Here is a 19,446-nt window from a genome sequence, read left to right on the forward strand (position 1 = left end):
GAGGTGGGAGGAAAAAGGAAAACCTGACTTTGGGTTTTGCTGATTGGATAAGTTCGTGGTTATAGAAATGGCTAGGACATACTAAGTATGTAAAAGTAAAAAAGTTGAGACTCTGATGTTACTTATTCTGCTGTGCTAAAAGGAGTCGGAAGTCAATGCTTTTCTTTTCGTTTTTCCCCCTCTACCCTGTATTTCTTTTCCTCTCCCATTTTACCACTATTTTCACTTTCTTTTTGCATTTTGCACTTTGATAAGTTTAATTTTAAAAAAAGTATGAAATTAAAAAAAATACCGGAGCTATGTTTCGCTTTCTAGGGGTAAACAGATAATAGAAATGTTTTTTTTTTTAAATTTTCCTTTGTTTGTTTTTTTAAATTCCTGCAGGATGAAATATCTCTGGACTTCCCACGTTTGTATGTTTGCAGCTTCTGGCCTGTGCAGTGGTGATATTTGGGGGCTGATTTTGAAATGTGTTCATCTTCACACTCCCAAACGGGTTAGAGATTTTCGGTTTATTTAGTTATGTAAGAGATGTATACAAATAGTCCTCGACTTAAAACTGGTCACTTAACGACCAAGTTAAAGTTATGGCACACATGAAAAAATTTACTTATAACTCACCTTCAAAGTTATGACTACTGTACCATCCTCTGTGGTCACAGGACCACATCTTGGGCACATGGCATCTGGCTCACATTTATGACCAGCTGCGCCATCCCATGGTCACATGATCACATTTTGCAGGGGTTTTTTTCCATTTTCAAGCAAAAAAGTCACCCATCAGATAGGATGGATTCAGACTTCTGATCACATCATTCACTTAACTGCAGTGACTCACTTAATGACATTGTAAAAAGTGTCATAAAATTGAGTCCAGTCATGTGTAACTCAACTTATAACCACAACAACTTACAACCAAAATTCTGTCTTCAATTGTAGTTGGAAATTGAGGATATCTCTATGAACACCCAACTGGATGGCATACAATCAAGAAATAAAAAATAAACAGACCAGTACATTTAAAGACAACAGCAAAAATTAATAAGCGATTAAGAACTCAAATTCAAATTACCCCCCTCCATGTAGGAATTTAAACCATTACATTTTGATCTTCTTTTTTCAATAAATTCTGGTTTAGTTTTCATGGCCTAAGCAGATTTATGATATGGGTGGATGAAAATAGATTGAGAGGGAGGGATTGCATGTTTTATTTCTAACTTTTTTGAGCTCAAAACTCACAAAATATCCTGTTTTCAGTGCAAAACCTCAGCTCTCAATGCTGTTTTTTAAGCATTTTAATGTATTTTAAAAAGCTTCCAGCACTGCTCAAAATGTCGATTTTCTGCTTCAAATAGCCATTTCCATTGAAGTAGAATGTTTTACGTTTAGAACTCAAAATGTCATAATAAAACATTGACAAATTCCTAGTACTGTGTTTAGAATGCATTTAGAAGCATACTTCTTTTGAAAATGAATGCTATTTAAGTCCACTAGATGGTGATGTAGTAGAAGCTATGAAAAGCATAAACAATGTAATGATTTTCATGAATCGTGATTGCTCAGGTACAGCACAATAAAATTCAGTACAATTCAAAAAAACCTAATGCATAGTCTATGCTTAATATTCTTAATAGAAACACTTTCAAAGAAAGTCATTCTGTGACTTCAAAGTATGCAATATTTGTGTGATAAATTTCTTATGAATTTGGTTTGGGTTTTCTTCTTTCTGTACATAAAATTGTGCCTTTTTTCTTATAGGTATCTGTGATTAGATATTTAACACCAATCCTCATACTGCTTTATCTTTGTTACAAGGTAAGACCATTTTTAGGCTTCTTAAAAAAGAATTTCTCAGAATAGAAAACTTTTCTATCAAAGATTTACCTGTTTGAATTAAAGATAATTCAAGCTTTAATTGACACCTTATTTGCCCTGGTCAGTTCCTTCATTAAATTGTTGTTATATCAACTACCAAGAAGAAAACAACACTCCCAGCAAATCTGACAGGGTAAGCCACCACACAGATAATCCTTGACTTGCAACACTCACTTAACAAATGTCTCACTTACCAACAGGAATTTGGGGCTCAATTGTCGTAAGTCGAGGACCACCTGTATATAAACAGAAAAACCCACTCCCTTCTAAAATTGATAAGGTTATCTAGTTGGGTAATGTAATGTCTGCAAAAAAACAACCAAACTCAGAGAGTACCAAGGACCCCATAAGCAACATACCTATCCAGCACCCTCTTCACAACAGGCAAAACAAAAGTTGCAGCTTTGACTAATGAAGCCCAAACCATTTACATACACATCTGATGCAAACACATGCAGAAAAGGAGGCAAGGCTTGAATTGTGAAACAGGTGCAGCTGCCACCTCAGATGTACACCCATCTAAGTTGTGCCTTTCGCCAATTTCTTGTTCCTGGTCCATGTTTTCCCTTGTATATGTTTTAAAATGAGAACCCGCCATTGGCAGATGGGAGCCAAATAAAACAGCAGAAACATCTGTTGGTAACTTTGCTGCCCAGGCTTCATAAACAATGGTTTGTACCTGCTGAAGAGCTGAGCTCCTTTTGGTGTCTACCGTGATTTATTTGGTTGTGTTTATTTTCTTCTTAGTTCCTGCCTGGAATAATGGCAGAGCTATCAGAGCTGAGAGAATTCTACGACCCCGATACGGTGGAGCTAATGAACTGGATTAAGTAAGAGGAACTTTATTATGTTTAAATCGCGTGCTAGACAGGGTGAATCCATGTCTTTGGTGACATTGCTTAAATTTTTAAATTCTAAAAAGTGAGCTAGGTAACTGGGTTTAATATAAGCACTAAGAGCAAAGCCCAGGGCCAGTTTTTCGATCCTATAGCCTTCAGATGAGTTGAGACTCAGTTTTGGCATAGCAGTCACGACAGAACAGTTGGGAAGAGATAAAGACTCTTCTTGAAGCACCTACTTAGAAATGTTTGTTCCATCTAACCAGCAGCTGAAATTTCGTTGTTTCTTACCCTGGTTTAACAACCTTCAAGACATCCTACACCAGTATGTCTCAACCTCAGTCACTTGAAGATAAGTGGACTTCAGCTCCCAGAATTCCCCCACCAGCTTGCAGTGTTTCTCAAATTCAGCCACTTGAAGATGGATGAACTTCAACTCCCACAGCTGGGGGAGTTCTGAGTGTCCACCCATCTTCAAGTGGCTGAGGTTGAGAAACACTGTCTGCGCCAGTGATGCAACAGCCCAGGTTCAAAAGAAGCAAGAAAATAAAAAAGCATAAACAAACTATTACAAATATTTTACAAAATGGCAGACAAATTTAGCATGTCACAGACAGTTCTCTCTGTGTGTGTGCATATCTTGAGTATCCAGAAGGTGTTACCTTGTTATCTTCTTTCTTAAACCATTGTCTTCATCACTCTTAAGAAGCTTTGGCTAGTATGGGCCCATTCAACATGTCCTCATTGGCATAGGTTTCCACAGTTGAAGAAATATAGGTAGTCCTCGAATTACGACACACTCCCCCCCCCCAAAAAAAATATTACTTACCATTCCAAAGTTCTGACGGATTTCGGGCGCTTGGCAACCATAGCCACAATTTATAACATCTTTGCCAAAAGCCAATGTTTACTTCCGGTTTTGGGCAAAAAACAGTTCAGCCTAGTCTAATGGATAAGACACCAGGTGGAAACTGGGAGATTGTGAGTTCAAATTCCACCTTAGGCATGAAAGCCAGCTGAGTGACTTTGGGCCAATCACTCTCTCTTCAGCCCAGCTCCTCTTACAAGATTGTTGTGGAGAAAATAGGAGGAGGAAGGAATATTAGATAACGCTTGCTGGGTTAAGCTATTTATAAAAATAATGGAGGTGAAATACAAATAAATAAGTAAAAATACCCCATAGGAAACAATGGGTTCACTTAATGGCAGCAGGGTTCGTTTAATGACTGTGTGGATCACTTTATGCTGGCTGGGGAATTCTGGGAGTTGAAGTCCACAGATCTTAAAGTTGCCAAGGTTGGATACCCCTGATTTAGATGATCTCTAGGGATTAGGAGCATAACATTTGTTCTTTTTACTACTTCATTCTAATTTCTCTCTTTCTGGAAATAATAATAATGAATAGTGTAATTATTCATGAGTAAAGAGGTAATATATGTCACTGACAGCGTCCTGGAAGCCAACTAAAGTGATCTCCATCCCTCTGCTTCCTTATTGACATATTCCCATGATAAATCTTCGCCAGCAGAGGTCTTTAAAACCACTTCTGTATTAAGAGATGCTAAATGTTTGATAAACCTGGTCTCTCGAGTGCAATATGCAGTTTTATATATAGATTTAAATATAAAATATACATGGATCTTTGGGTTCAGCCACAAACTGGATTTGACAGATTGTAACAAGCACCATTTTTCAACCCAATTCTAGGCTGGAGAATGCAGAAGTGTTGCTTAGCCTCTTCCTTTTAAATCAGCTTTTTGTTGTGATTTGTTACGGGGGATTTATGGGCATGGAGGGGGAACATTATGCACGGAAGAAGTTAATTACTTTTGCAGAAACAGCAGTTGGCAACCGATTTATGCCTCTTACCTGAAGTTGGGAGTCAGACTTAACAAGATCTCAGTAATTCAGTGGGACACAGATAGTTCGAGAGCCAGCCCATTATAGCGGTAATTCGTGACAGTCGTAAAATCTTTTTTTGCGGCAGTCATTAAGCGAAGGCAGCGGTTGTAAAGTGGACGCTGTGGTCATAAAACAAAACAGCTGTGGTCGTAAAGCGAACCCATGGTTCCTGACAACGGACACAGTTTTGCTAAAACCAGGAAGTAAGTGGTGGTTTATAAAACATGGTCAGGTGACTTTACAGTCATTGCAAATGGCTGTAAATGAGGCCATGTTGCCAAGCGCTAAGAGTTCAGTCATGTGATCACAGAATGATCCAGGCCATGGGAACTTTATAACCGTCCATGTACTGTAGATCTGTCATGACTTCGAACAGTCATTAATCGACCGATTGTAAGTTTGAGGACTACCAGTATTTCATACAATCCTTCTGAACAGCTTGCCTTCAGAAGTTGTAGCTTTATCACTGGAGGTTTTTAGGAAGAGAATGGACAGCCACTTGTCTGAAATGGTATAGGGTCTCTTGCTGTTGGACTAGATGATCTTCAGGGTCCCTTCCAGCTCTATTCTGATTAATATAAGTTTCAGTCAGACTTTGCCTTGTCTCATTCAGCATTTCTGTATACAATCCTATTGACTTTCAATATGTAGTTTTTCTATCTTTCCATGTGTGTTTTTCCTTTTTTTTTTTAATCAAAAGCTTAAGCTTCTTAAAAAAGATTTCTCCCCCCCCTGTTCGGTATGTTCTGGCTAAGCTGCATATACAGCATATTTTGTTCTTTCAAGCACCATCACGAAACATTCCATCTATGTCAAGGTAATGCCAAATTTAGGAGAATTTAGGATTGCAGTTGCCTGCATTTGTAACACTGGCGATTGAAGTTTGCCAGATGTGCACAGAAATACTGACTTCTTTCCTCTAATTTTGAAATGAATCTTTATTTTTGCAAAGATCAAAAGGAAGGAAGAAAGCTCTGTCTTTTCCCCCCAAATTCCTGTAATTCCCACTGAAGCTTTCTCTTTCAACTGAGCTCTTTTGTAATAATCCTACAATACTGGAAAGCACAGATAAAGCAGAGCTTCCCACTTTATACTATAGTGCACTCCGCTTACCCCATTAGTTTAACAGTAATTAACTTGTTGAAGCTTGGAGCTTCCAAAATAAATGAGATTATTTGTTCAAAATGCCATCGGGTCTGCTTGGAGTGACATTTAAATTACATAATGTAAATCAGTTTGACCTCTTTAAGTCCTTGTCATTATTTAGTGACATTTCTTGCAGAATAAATTGCGTGAGGGTTGAGCAGCCTGGATATGAAGCTTGGCAGAAACCTATAAAAACAAATTATCCTTTCATTTTATACATCATTTATCCAGACATTTGTAAAAATTGCTTCGTCTTTCTGTAATGGGAAACTGCCGTTTGGTCGTTTGAAGCACATTAGCTGAGGAAGACTCCAGTTGAGCATTCAAGGGGCTGCCTCAGGGAGAAAGATCTGAGGAGAGGGAGGCAACATCTATCAGGAATGCTTGATCTGATTTTTCCCCCCCTTCCCCCCCTTCTAGCGGCTGTCGTGCCTTGAGGCAATTTTATTTATTTGATTATTTCTATCCCTCCTCTACTTAACGACCACAACTGATCCCAACATTTCCACTGCTAAGTGAGGCAGTTGTGAAGTGAAATTTGGCCCCCATTTTATGACCTTTCATGCTGCAGTTGTTAAGCTAGTAACACGGTTGTTCAGTGAATCGTTAAGTCAACTTTGCTTGTCAGAAGGTCGCAAACGGGGACCACGTGACCCCTGGGATGCTGCAACCGTCGTAAATACGAGTCGGTTGCCAAGGGCCTGAATTTTGATCACCTGACCGTGAAGATGCTGAGATGGTTCTAAGTGTGAAAAACAGTCATAAGTCATTTTTTTAAATTGCTGTTGCATCTTCAAATGAATGAACTGTTGTAAGTCGAGGACTACCTGTATTAATTTTAGAAATAACTCAAGGAGGCAGACATGCCCAAGGCACATTCCCCCTCTTACTTTCTCCATAACAATCACCCTGTGAGGTTGAGCTGGGCTCAGAGACAGTGACTGGCCCAAAGTCAGCAACTGGCTTTCATGGTTAAGGTGCGACTTGAACTCATGGTTTCTTGCTTTCTAGCCTGGTGCCTTAACCACGAGACCACGCTGGTTCTCTATTGCTCCACTGCTTCTAGTACAGGTACTTACTTACAACCACAATGGACTTACAGCCACAATTGGTGGCAAAGCAAGACAGTGGCTAACTGAGTCACACCTGATTTTACTACCTTTTTGCTGCAGTTGTTAAGTGAATCACACATTTGTTCAGCAAATTCAGCTTCCCCCGTTGATTTTTCCTTGTCAGAAGCTGACTGGGAAGGCTTCAAATGGTAGTTATCGACGACCCCAGAATGCTGCAACCATCATTAACTAGTTGCCAAATGCCTGAATTTTTATTACATGGTCGTGGGGCTGCTGTGACCGTTATAAGTGTGAGGAATAGTCATACATCCCTTTTTTCAGCGCCATGATAACTTCAAATGGCCACTGAACGAGTGGCTGTTAAATCAATGATGTAACTACAGTTTTTCATAGCAAATTCGTACATGAGGAAGTTCCAAAGCGAAATGAAAAGGAATTCTTCAAGAGAGATGTTTTTGGTGTGTGTGTGTGTGTGTGTGTGTGTTTTTAAAAAACGTGTATCCTTGAAACATCTGCTGAGCCAGATGACTGGCAGCACATATGTGGATGCATACTTCATTTTACCGTGCCTGGTTATTTGGCAAGATTGTCCTTTGGGAATTACCCCAGATCAGACAGAATTTTGCAAGGACTTCTGTTTTTTCTATGTGCAAAAAAGCTTGGATGAGACAAAATGTCGAACAGATGGCCAGGTGCTATGTCTGTCTTTCAAGTGCATTTTTTTCCCTTGAAGGAAGAACATGAAGACAAAATAATAGCCCTTTTCATTGATATTCATTTATATAAGAATCTCTCCTGCTTCTCTATAGATTTCCAGACTAACTGAATTTAATTAACGGTCGTAGAAGTGACAGCATGAGATCTGATCATTGCAAGTGAACACTGATTTTATTTTTTAATCATTTGATTTTTGCCTGAAAAACTTGCCAGCCCTTGCTGTAAGCTATCTAGTAACCTGGATTTCCTTGAACCAACTTGGGAAGTAGGAGTAAAACTTTCTGGATTCTGCAGGTGTAGGTTGTATGGGTGAAGACAATAGTGAACCCAAAATGCAATGTTACACCATTATCCACTCCTGGACCATAAGCTGGTAAAAGTAGCAGTGAACAGAATAGTATCAATGTGCCCTTCACGAAATAAATCTCAATATTCCTTCAGGTCCAACACTCCAAAGAAAGCAGTAATTGCAGGAAGTATGCAGCTCTTAGCCGGGGTTAAGCTTTGCACTGGAAGGATTTTAACAAATCATCCCCACTATGAAGATAAGAGTCTGCGAGAAAGAACAAAGGAGGTAAGAGGATCCGATTTTCTCCAGCTAGGTTGGCCTTGATTTTAGCAATGGTGCATAACGTTTTCTTTTTTTTTCCCTCTCCTCCCTCAAATTTAGCAAATATCACACACATGATATCCTTTCTTTCATGTTCATTGTGACGAAAACAAATTATGTAATACAAAACACTAGTACGTTGACTGGGGTGTTAGAAACATTTGGGTCCCGAAAATCCAGAGTCGATACAATCAGGCTTTTTTCTAAAACCGATGAAGCACTGACTTCTTTTTTTATATTCTTTGCCTTTTTTTTCAATTATCCAGCATGAATCAGCAATAATGTCCCATCTTCCTCAGCCTCTTCTGAACCCACCTTGAACATCGGGCATTGCTTTTTTTCCCCATGTAGGGCTATAATCTGGATTGGCTGATCCTAAAGAGTATTTTTCTAGCCAGTGATATCAAGGCTATTGATCAGGGGTGGACAGTTAATTTTCCCATCAAGGCCATATGAGAAATTGGGACTGTTGGGGAGAGTCGACGCCCTGCCCCCAGCCCCCCGACGCTGTGCCATTGTCCCACCCTCTGCAATGCCACCCTGCCCCCTCCGCTGAGGCCACATCGATGCCCCGATTCCATAAGACTGTTGTGACTAATCATCATGGCTGATCTCTGTGAGTGTGTGTATAGCTTGTTCCTTTCCTTTAACCCTCCTTTATTCCCACGTTTAATTAATTAACAAGGCAGCTAAATCCAATTCATTCACTCATTTGCAGGTTTATCAGGTGTATGCCAAAAGATCGCCTGAAGACGTTCATAGGGTCCTCAGATCTTTTGGCACTGACTTTGTGATCTTGGAGGACAGCATTTGTTATGAAAAAAGGCACAACAGAGGTTGTCGGTTGCGTGACCTTCTGGATATTGCCAATGGCCACGTAAGTCTTTCCCTAAACCGGTTTTCAGGCCCAAGAAACCCAAGAACGACAGGGAGAAATACATTAGAGTAGTCTCTTTATTGTTGCTCGCCTGTAGACAGGAATCTTGCCAGACTAAAGCACTTCATTATTAGATATACCCAGTGAATTCTAGTCCCACCTTAGCTGGGTGACTTTGGGCCAATCACCAGAAGGTGGTGAGTTGTAATTCCGCCTTAGGAAAGCTGGCTGGGTGACTTGGGGCCAATCACTAAAAGACTATTAGTTTCACCTCAGCCATGAAACCCTGCTGGGTGACTGTGAGCCAGTAACCAGGAGACCGAGAATTCTAGTCCCATCTTAGGCACAAAAGTTAGCTGGGTGAATTTGGGCCAGTCTCTCTCTCTTTCTTAGGCCAACTCACCTTGCAAGGTTATTACTGCGAGGAAAACAGGAGGAGGATGGTGTGTTAGATATATTCACCACCTTGAGTTATTTGTAAAAATAACAAAACAGGACACCAGTAAATAAAATAAAAATAAAGCAGTTTCAAAATAGTTAAAAAACAGCCTTGCATTTTCTGTTGCAGGTGATGGATGGTCCTGGAGAAAACGATCCCCATCTAAAACCTTCACCGTTCCCTCGCTTCTGTGAGGAGATCAAAAGAAATCTGCCCTCCTATACGATGTATTTTACGAAAGTCTTTCACAACAAAACATTCCATGTTTACAAACTGGCTCAACATCAAAACCTCACCTAGCTTTGCTACAGCAGGAGCAGAAAGTGCTAGTTTATAAAAATGGCTCGTTTTTTTTAAAGGTGAAATTGTTTTACGTCAACTGAAAGCGTTTAGTTTTTTTAATTACTCTTGACAATTCACTTTTATAACATTTTACACATCCCATAACATATGTAAGTTATCGAAAGCTAGTTGACAAGAGGCTGCCGACACACACACAGAACGGAGATCGTGAAAAGCAAATGTTTCCTAAGTTCTATCCCAATATTCTATGATTTTTATGAAAGATCTAAAGCTAGGGCAGGGGTAGGCAACCTCGGCTCTTTTATGACTCATGGACTTCAACTCCCAGAATTCCTGAGTCAGCTATGCTGACTCAGGAATTCTGGGAGTTGAAGTCCATGAGTCATAAAAGAGCCGAGGTTGCCTACCCGTGAGCTAGGGGAAAGGTCTTCTATGCCATCCACTACTCATCTACATCCCATGCACCAAGGGTCTCTGGGGGTCTTCTCTTCCCATTTAGTCTGTCAGAGTTTGGTATAATCATGGGCCTTATAAGCTGGAAACCTTTTTGACATTTTACGGTTCCCTATCCTTAAGGACTGAGAATAGGACTGGACTAGTTAGAGCGTGGTTTCTCAAACGTAGCAACTTTTAACATATGTAGACTTCAACCCCCAGAATTCCCCTGGCTGACTGGGGAATTCTGGGAGTTGAAGTCCGTATGTTTAAAAGTTGGCACGGTTGGGAAAGACTATTGTAGAAGAAAGTTCGTTTCTCAACTTTCGGCTCCTTGGTCTTCAGTATCAGCTGTAGATTGATCCATTTTCATCCAAGTTTTAGTAGGGGAGGCGTTATTAACAATTAAGCTCCCGATCCGGCAAAAGGTTTCAGGGACACCCAAGTGCTTGTGGTCACTGCACTCCACCCCAGTTTCTGTGGCTCTTCAAGCCATCGTTACTACCAAGGCTTTTGACACAGTATTTCAATTCTATTAGTAGCACTTTGCTTTCTTTCCTTCCATGCTTAATTGTTGATTTGTCTGTGCATAGAATGTTGTAACTGAGATTTGGTAGAGTGCAGTCAAGTTCAGTTGACCTACCTTTCAAGGAGTTGAAAGAAGTGTTGCCATGAAAATGCTCCCCGATTGCTCTGATATGAAACCATGTTCTGTTTCTGTATTCTGCTTCAGCCTCATTTTGAGGGTGTAACGTCCTAAGGAGGGGAAAGAATACCATAAAGGAATTCTCCTAAAAAGGCCAGATACTCAAGTTTTTAATGGAAAATATAATTTCATCGTTCCAAAAACTCTTCCCACCTTGTCCAGAACAGACCCTTTGTAAATCATGTGCCTTACATGGATGTATGACTTCACATGTATGCTTATTTTGAAGCTTTATGAAAACAATAAATTTGGGGTCCTTGGTGCTCTCCAAGCTTCGCTGTTTTCCTGCAAATGTTTCATTACCCAACTAGGTAACATCATCAGTGCTTATGGGAGTGGGTTTTGCTTTCTGTTTATATACAGGTGGCTTGTCCTGTTGGTGTGGGTGGGTGTGTTCTTGGTGGTTCCTTGATTAGGCTGTTGTTTTACTGTTTGTTTGTCTCAGCTGATAGTTCCTTGGCTGGGATATTGTTATTTAGTTGGGTAATGAAATGTCTATAAGAAAATAAGAGTGCAGCAAGGACCCCACCATGCAACCCTGAGCTACAGATATTCTATTTGTACCATTCACTTTGTAATGCCTTATTTTTTAAGAAAGTCATTGTGACAATAATGGACTACTGCCACTCTATAAAGTGAGAGTGGTATTAGTCCGTTATTAGTAAGACCACACTTCGAATACTGCAAACAATTTTGGTCTCCAAACTATAAAAAAGATGTCGAGACTCTAGAAAAAGGGCAGAGAAGAGCAACAAAGATGATTAGAGGACTGGAGGCTAAAAGATATGAAGAACAGTTGCAGGAACTGGGCATGGCCAATCTAGTGAAGGGAAGGACCAGGGGAGACGTGATAGCGGTGTTTCAATATTTGAGGGGCTGTCACAGAGGAGGGGGTCAACCTATTTTCCAAAGCACCTGAAGGCCAGACAAGGAACAACCAATGGAAATTGGTCAAGGAGAGATTCAACCTAGAAATAAGGAGAAATTTTCTGACAGTGAGAACAATCAACCAGTGGAACAGACGTTTGCATTCAGAAATTGTGGGAGCTTCATCACTGGAAGCTTTCAAGAAGAGACTGGAGTGCCATCTGTCAGAAAAGGTGTAGCTGTAGCGTCTCCTGCTTTTTTTTTGGGGGGGGGTTAGACTATATGACCTACAAGGTCCCTTCCAGCTCTGTAATTCTAATTCTAAGAATGAAATTATTGCTAATTTGAACATTGTTTACGGAACTGAAGAAAGCAGTTTGCTTGATGCAGAACTTCTCCAACGTTTTTGAGTAGCTGCCCAACCGCTTTGGTTACAACCTCTCTTAGAATGCCCTCTTAACACAAACCCCATTGACACAGATGGAAAAGCAAAGGAAATGGTCTCTTGTCTTCCTGATTTAAGCACCAAAAGTAACTCCCAGGGGAATACAGCCGGTGTTACAAATTGTGGTGGCAGCCTTGTGCTTCTGGAAAGCCATCAAAGGGTCCTTAGGGGTATCTCTGGCTGACTCAAGTAATTCGTGTAAGAAAATTGTTACAATTAATTTCTAAATACAAGAAACGGGGCTTCGACTAGCGCTTCCCAAATTTAATTAAATCAAGATGGGTAAATGAGATTAAAGCTCCCCAGCAGAGTTGTCTTCCATTTCCCAATTAATGAAAAGGTTTCCTACCTGGGATTTACCGCTGCAGGGATACTTGAGGTTCTGTCAACCACCCACCAAATGATTTCACATTCAGGTGGGCAGGATTTTCTGAAGTCACAAACAACAGGGTGTCTTTCTTAAGTCAATCCTGGATCTGGACCGTGTTTCTGTGCTAAGGGGGCAAAAGTCCTTCAATAATTTCGTTTCCCTGAATGAGGGTGGAGTCCCTTGCCAGTTCAGCAGAACCTAATCATAAAAGTGTTTCAGTTAAGTACTAAAACCTTAATTAAGCCTGTAGGGAGGCATGCTTGATCTTGCCAAGAAGACGGTCTTTAGATTGGTCAAATTTAATTTATGCTATAAGTTGAGCGGCTGACTCGGTGATGCCTACCTACATTTCTCCCAAAATACAGGTCAGCTCGGCAGGGTTCACACAATACATTTAACCCTGCTTATTAATAAACCCATTTCCTAGCTTCTTGAGAGAGAACATTATTTCGATCAATGTATGGTACCTTAGCCCAGAGGTCCCCAACTTTGGCAACTTTTAAGACCTGTGGACTTCAACTCCCAGAATCCCCCAGCCAGCATGGCTGGCTGGGGGATTCTGGGAGTTGAAGTCCACAGGTCTTAAAGTTGCCAGTGTTGGGGACCCCTGCCTTACTTAGCCAGTGCTTGTCAAGAGGAATGGATAAAACAGAGTCCCAGGGGGGCTTAAAAGCAAGCCACTTCGGCTTTTTAACATCAGATACACTGACTTCACATACAGGCTACAGGTAGTCCTCAACTTAAAATTATTCATTTAGCGACTGTTCAAAGTTCAAGCAGCACTGATAAAAATGACTTGTAACCACTCCACACCGGCATTTTCTAATCTTGTCTGGATTTCCCCCCCCCCCAGTCTTGCAATAAAACTTGCAATTCCCATGTTCATACATCAATACCTGATGTCTCCAATCAAACAGAATATTACACAGCAGATGTCAGGAAAGATGCTCCAAGCTTCAGAAGATCCTCCTGTCAACGTGTTTGCTTCCTTTCCATTGTTTTCCTAAGATATTATTTTTAAAAAGAAAAAAAAATGGAAATGGAAATTAAGACAGGGAAGGTGGGGTAGGAAAAGGGAAGGGAAAAGAGATGTGAAGGGAAGAAAAAAGATAAAGGCAGTAAGTAACTTCCAACTTTTTTCAGTACAGTAAATTACAAAGTAAAATTATAGTCTCAGCTTTTTACTTTCATATAATTCGTAGCTACTGGCCATTTTCTATAACAACAAGCTAATCTCATCATCAAAACCAAAGTCAAGGTTAGAGGGATAAACGTCCTTGATTAAGACAGTTACTTTTGCCATTTCTGACAATTCCATCACTTTTTCCCATCTGTTGTGGAAACTGACAGATCTTTCCATTTTTGCGCACATAAAATCCTCGCCTGCACATTGTTTTCCCAAGAATTTAGATGGCTGCACAGACTGAGCTGCAAGGATGCTTAATGAGCCTTTCTTAAGTCTGTGGGGATAACAATATTTTAGTTTCTCTTACATAGATCAGTGGGAATTGGAGGAACTCTATGAGATCTTTTCTGTAATTCTCCTGTAACAGCTCAAAGTTCTCCTCTGTCTTCTCCAAATCAACATTATAGCACAAACGTCTTACTGTTCTTTAGGTGACTGTATCCAGTAACTGAGGAGTGAAGATTGGGACCCCATACACTTCTTCTTCTACATTCCATCATATTTAATAAGTGCAAAAGTTATTCACCACGCAGAGAATGACATATCCCTCCCATAACTCTTCCATTGTCTCTCAGAGCCCAACAGGTGAAGCTCATAACCCAACGCCGGGTTCTATTTCAGCTTCAAAGAGTCCTCCAATGTTTTCAGTGATTAGGTAGAACTTTGACTTTGTGTTGATCGTTAAAACTGGGGAAATGGGAAAAATACATTTTATACTCGGGCAACCTTGTTGCTATACTGCTACCTGTGTTAGAGATTTTTAAGGACATGCAGAAGCAAACAATGTCTTGTGGAAAAGGAGATGAATCTGATTATTATTAATCAACAGAATTATGATGAGTACTTATAATCAACAGTCTACATTAATTCAACCAATACATTTCTATACTTACGAAAGCACCTGTCTATAGTAATGAAGTTTTATTTCATTTGCAAAGATGTATTGATTGCCTGCCAGAAGGTCATAACAGATCTGTTAATAGTGGGCTACATTTATTGATCTACTTAACCATTCAATAAACATACGTGCTAACCCATCCAGATACTGTCGCTCTCTGCTGCTTACAAAAATGCAGAAACACAGTAAACGAGTTAACCTTAACTGGTATAGAGGTGGGCAACCGGGAGCCCCTTTGATGCTTCCATTTTCCATCAAATTTTAGGGTACTTTATTATTGAATTAGGGGACGCGGTGGCTCAGTGGGTTAGGACGCTGAGCTTGTCGATCAGAAGGTCGGCAGTTTGGCGGGTTGAATCCCGAGTGCCGCGTAACAGAGTGAGCGCCTGTTACTCGTCCCAGCTTCTGCCAACCTAGCAGTTCGAAAGCACGTAAAAATGCAAGTAGAAAAATAAGGACCACTACGGTGGGAAGGTAACAGCGTTCCGTGCACCTTTGGCATCTAGTCATGCTGGCCACATGACCACGGAGACGTCCTCAGACAAATGCTGGCTCTTCGGCTTTGAAACGGAGATGAGCACTGGCCCCTAGAGTCAGAAATGACTAGCACGCATGTGTGGGGGAACCTTTACCTTTACCTATTATTGAATTATAGTAAGAGACAAGCTGGCCAATTTCCATAGCTTTCAAAGCAAACAGGTACTTACCACTGAAGAAAAGGAAATTATGGGGAGATAGAGGTAACATCTCTTGGGAGGTGAATTTTGATGTGAATCGACTGTGGGAAAGGAGTGAGAAAGAAATGGGTATTGCGTTTTACAAACTTGGTGGTTACAATCACATTTTCAGACCCGGTGAGTTCTGGATCAGGACCAACGTCTACTATATTTTATCTGTCAGCATCCTTCCTGAGAGCATCAGCAGAAAGATCTAGGTTTCCCACTCTTGCAGACCTTAATATACGCACAACGCACCATTGTTATCATTGCCCAACTCAACATTTGCTTCAGACTTAGTTTGTATAAAAAAGGGGACTATGCCGGTAGTCCTTGACTTATGACTGTAATGGAGACTGCCCATAATGGCTGTAAGTCACGACAGTCGTAAAGCAGGTCACCCACCTGACTGACCCAATTTTATAATCTTTTTAGCAAACAGTGGTCACTAAGTGAAACCATTGTTCATTCTGGGGGTGTTTTTTGCCAAAACCTAGAAACATTTGCAAGTTTTCAGGGGGAAAAAATTGTAAATCCCGGTCATATGGCTGCAGAACACTGCAAATTGTTTTAAATGCTGGCTGGTTGTCAAGCACTCAGAAATACAGTCCTATGACCAAAGGGGGGCAGCTGTTGTAATTTTTGGAACCAGGTTGCATCTTTTGTGGCGAGGAAGGGTGGGTGGTATCCATCGTAACTTCAACTAGTCCCTAAATGAGCAGTCGTAAATCAAAATACTATCTATTGGGTATGATAAAAAAGACAGACAGGGCAACTGAGTCAAAATTTTACCTATTTTTATGAGCGTTGTTATTGGTGCAAATAAAGTCCACCCACCTTTCATGTTAAAAAAATGTATGGAGCTTCAACTGCACTGCAGCGGTTGGCATCTTGGCTTTTTTTTAAACCCCCCCCCCTGCAAGCATCACCACCACCCCGATAGAAACCTATGGTTCTCCTCCGTAAGCCCTCACAGGCCTCTTGCGAAATCAATACTTACAAGTTGTCAGCCGGAAGGGAGAGAAATGCGGGGAATCATTTTTCCTCTCCTTCCTGGCGCTCTTAAAATATGATCCTCTGAACTCTTGAAAAATTATTTCATTAATATTTCAAATGGCGCTCCCGGGGACACCAAAGCATTCTCTTCCTCTTCATCATTAACACTGACAGCCACCAACAATAAAAGCTATCTCTTATTCTTCTTCATTCTGATCGGCAGAGGAGATGCTTGTCCCCAGACACATCAGCTGTCATTCCCGTGGCTGATAAAAAGATGCTCGGGGGCTGCGTCTAGAGAGACACGGAACATGAGATTAAAATACTCGAGTGTGGAACTTCTGTCGGCTGTAATTCCTTAAACTGTCTTCTTGCCCATTAAACGAAGACAAATAACTCAGGTAATACCAAAACAAGCTCTTTGGCTTATGAGCCATTTATAATACTAACATCACTCTAAAGAAAGAAAGGGGGGGGAACCCTCTAACCCTTTTTTGATATCAAGTCAATGTCACATTAAATTTGTTCAAGCAGATAATATCTGAATAACAGATGCCCAACACTGCTGCGGTACAGTTGGGTGTAACTTTACTATCTCACTCTCTCTTTCCAGGGCTTGAGCTGGTACCTAAAGCTGGTGACTTGAAGGATGGCTTGGGAAAAAAATCAGCTCTTAGATGAGTGGAAGGGATTAAATTGATATATAGAGACGTAAGGCTAAAGTTTGTTGTCTTATTAGAACTATTCCAGAGATTTGCAATAGGATTTTTTTTTTCTTAGTGCCTGACATTCCCTTACTGCTCCTTCCTCCTGATATATGGGAGATGTTTTCCTCCCTGTAGAACTGTATTACAGGTAGTCCTCGACTTACGGCCACAATTGAGCCCAACATTTCTGTTGCTAAGCGAGACGGCCGTTAAGTGAGTTTCGCCCCATTTTACCACTTTTCTTGCCACGGTTGTTAAGTGACTCGTTGTTTAATAACAAGGCTGTAAAGTGGATCTGGCTTCCCCCTTGACTTTGCTTGTCAGGAGGACGCAAAAGGGGATCACATGACCTTGCGACACTGCAAACCGCCATAAATATGAACCGGTTGCCAAGGGTCCGAATTTTGCTCCCGTGACCACGGAGATGCTGCCAGGGTGAAAAACTGTCTTACGTCACTTATTTCAGCTGTTGCAACTTTGGACAGTCAGCCAGCGAACAGCTTGTAAGTCGAGGACTAACTGGATTGCTCCCTTTTTTGGGTTCTTGAAGGAAAAGAGCCACAGGAACTAACCTCAGCTCCATTACCTTTAGCAACTTGTCATCCTTTCTTTCCCCCCCACCTCACATCCCCCCCTCATGCCCCCCACCCTCCATTTCAGCCTTCATCTCTCCCCTCTACCTGCCCCTCTCCAGGATCCGGCTCGCCTAGCCAGTTGCGCTGTCCCTATCAGGTGCCTCGGGAACGCCAGAAGAGCTGGGAGGGCGCAGGGTCCGCATGGACGAGGGCAAGGGCCACCCAAGCCGCGCAGGCGACAGGATCGCGGGCAGAAAGCCCAGCGCTGGGTTTGGGGCAGCGCAGCGCAGCGCGGATCGCGCCTTGGCCAAAGGGCGTGCAAGCGCCAGCATCCTGCGCGCCCTTGCAGCGCCCGGCCGGGCACAGCTGCAGCTCCGAGAGGCGCTGGATTGCCCTGCGCCGCGCATCAAGGCTCCGGGCTCCGGATGCTGAAGCCGCTGGCCCCTTTAAGGCAATTTCCCGGTAGGGGGTGGCGAAAAGACAGCCAGCCGCCCCGCTTCCATCCTTTGCCAGCAGCCGCGAGAGAAGACGCGCCGCCTCCGCGGAATCCTTTACGGAGTTGGATCAGAAGAGGGCCCGGGGGCGGGGCGTCGGGAGGGAGACCGACCAATCAGCGGCGAGGCGCGCTGCTTCAATGGATGCGCACGTGGCTCATCACGCCCATTCATGAAAATTGTGGCCGGACTCAACACGGTTTTGAAAACATTTATCAACTTGCCGCAACAGACCCCGTTGTCTTAGGTCAGGGGTAGGCAACCTCGGCTCTTTTATGACTCATGGACTTCAACTCCCAGAATTCCTGAGTCAGCTCTGCTGACTCAGGAATTCTGGGAGTTGAAGTCCATGAGTCATAAAAGAGCCGAGGTTGCCTACCCCTGTCTTAGGTCTTCTTGGCCAAAGCTTATTTTTCCAAATGGAGAACCTTCCTGTCTTTGCAGTGCGTTTGCCCCGCATGTATTTCCAAGATTCTTAAATACAAATATTGTTCCCAGGCAGGAAAAGAGCTAAACGATAGGATAAAGGAGCTTTGGTTTATTTCAAGGAGGAGTGGCTGGGCTAACTCTATCATTTTATTTACAAGCAAAATGAATCTCAACCGTTACACAGGTTTGCAGCTCAGATGAACTCCCAGGTGAAGTTTTGTTTTCAAACCTGCATCTGCTATGTCCTGGTAGGATGGAGGGTTTGTTGTCACTGTGTGTTGGGGGGGGGGAGAGCACGGGGGGAGGCTCAGCTAATCTCAATGTACGCATGTTGTACTTTGACAATAAAGGTTTATTATTATTATTATTATTATTATTATTATTATTATTATTATTATTATTATTATTATTATTATTATTATTATTATCACGGATGCCTTGGCTGGGATTCCTACGGTAACTGTAAGACGGGCGCCGCATAAAGTGTTTGCAACAGGGGCAGGTGTTGATCTCCATTCTTCTATAAATCCTGCATAATAGAAACTTGTTAGGTCCTTTAAAATATGTAAGAAGCCTCAATAGCACTGAACGAGACGCGAAGCTATACTTCTGAAATAAAATACCAAGAGAACTTGCTGCGTGTTCAGGGAGAGACGGAGCATATGGCTGCATAAGGAAGAATAGGTTTACAGCCTCAGAAATGCATGCTACCGATGCAAACTGCTGCCTAACAGCACTAAAACCCGGATAACTGCATTCGTTCCTTCCTGTCCCACAGCAGAAAAATAATAATTTTGGATAGAGCCGGCGCTCCCTCTGGTGGTCACAACCCAGCCATTTC

The 19,446-nt window shown here is 41.8% G+C and overlaps 1 protein-coding gene across 2 annotated transcripts in view; it reads left to right on the forward strand.

Moving 5' to 3' along the window:
• Positions 1 to 11,527, forward strand: part of DPY19L3 (dpy-19 like C-mannosyltransferase 3) — a 30,654-nt gene extending 19,127 nt beyond the window's left edge. For both annotated transcript variants that reach the window (XM_081335992.1, XM_081335993.1), the window contains exons 14-19: positions 385 to 496; positions 1,759 to 1,815; positions 2,623 to 2,705; positions 7,994 to 8,126; positions 8,881 to 9,039; positions 9,608 to 11,527. In XM_081335992.1, the coding sequence (XP_081192118.1) occupies positions 385 to 496; positions 1,759 to 1,815; positions 2,623 to 2,705; positions 7,994 to 8,126; positions 8,881 to 9,039; positions 9,608 to 9,778 (715 nt within the window). In that variant the 3' untranslated portion in view covers positions 9,779 to 11,527. The remainder of the gene's footprint in view (positions 1 to 384; positions 497 to 1,758; positions 1,816 to 2,622; positions 2,706 to 7,993; positions 8,127 to 8,880; positions 9,040 to 9,607) is intronic.
• Positions 11,528 to 19,446: the final 7,919 nt, after the last annotated feature.

This window comes from Vipera berus (assembly GCF_964194415.1).
Source record: "Vipera berus genome assembly, chromosome: 10".
Taxonomy (NCBI): domain Eukaryota; kingdom Metazoa; phylum Chordata; class Lepidosauria; order Squamata; family Viperidae; genus Vipera; species Vipera berus.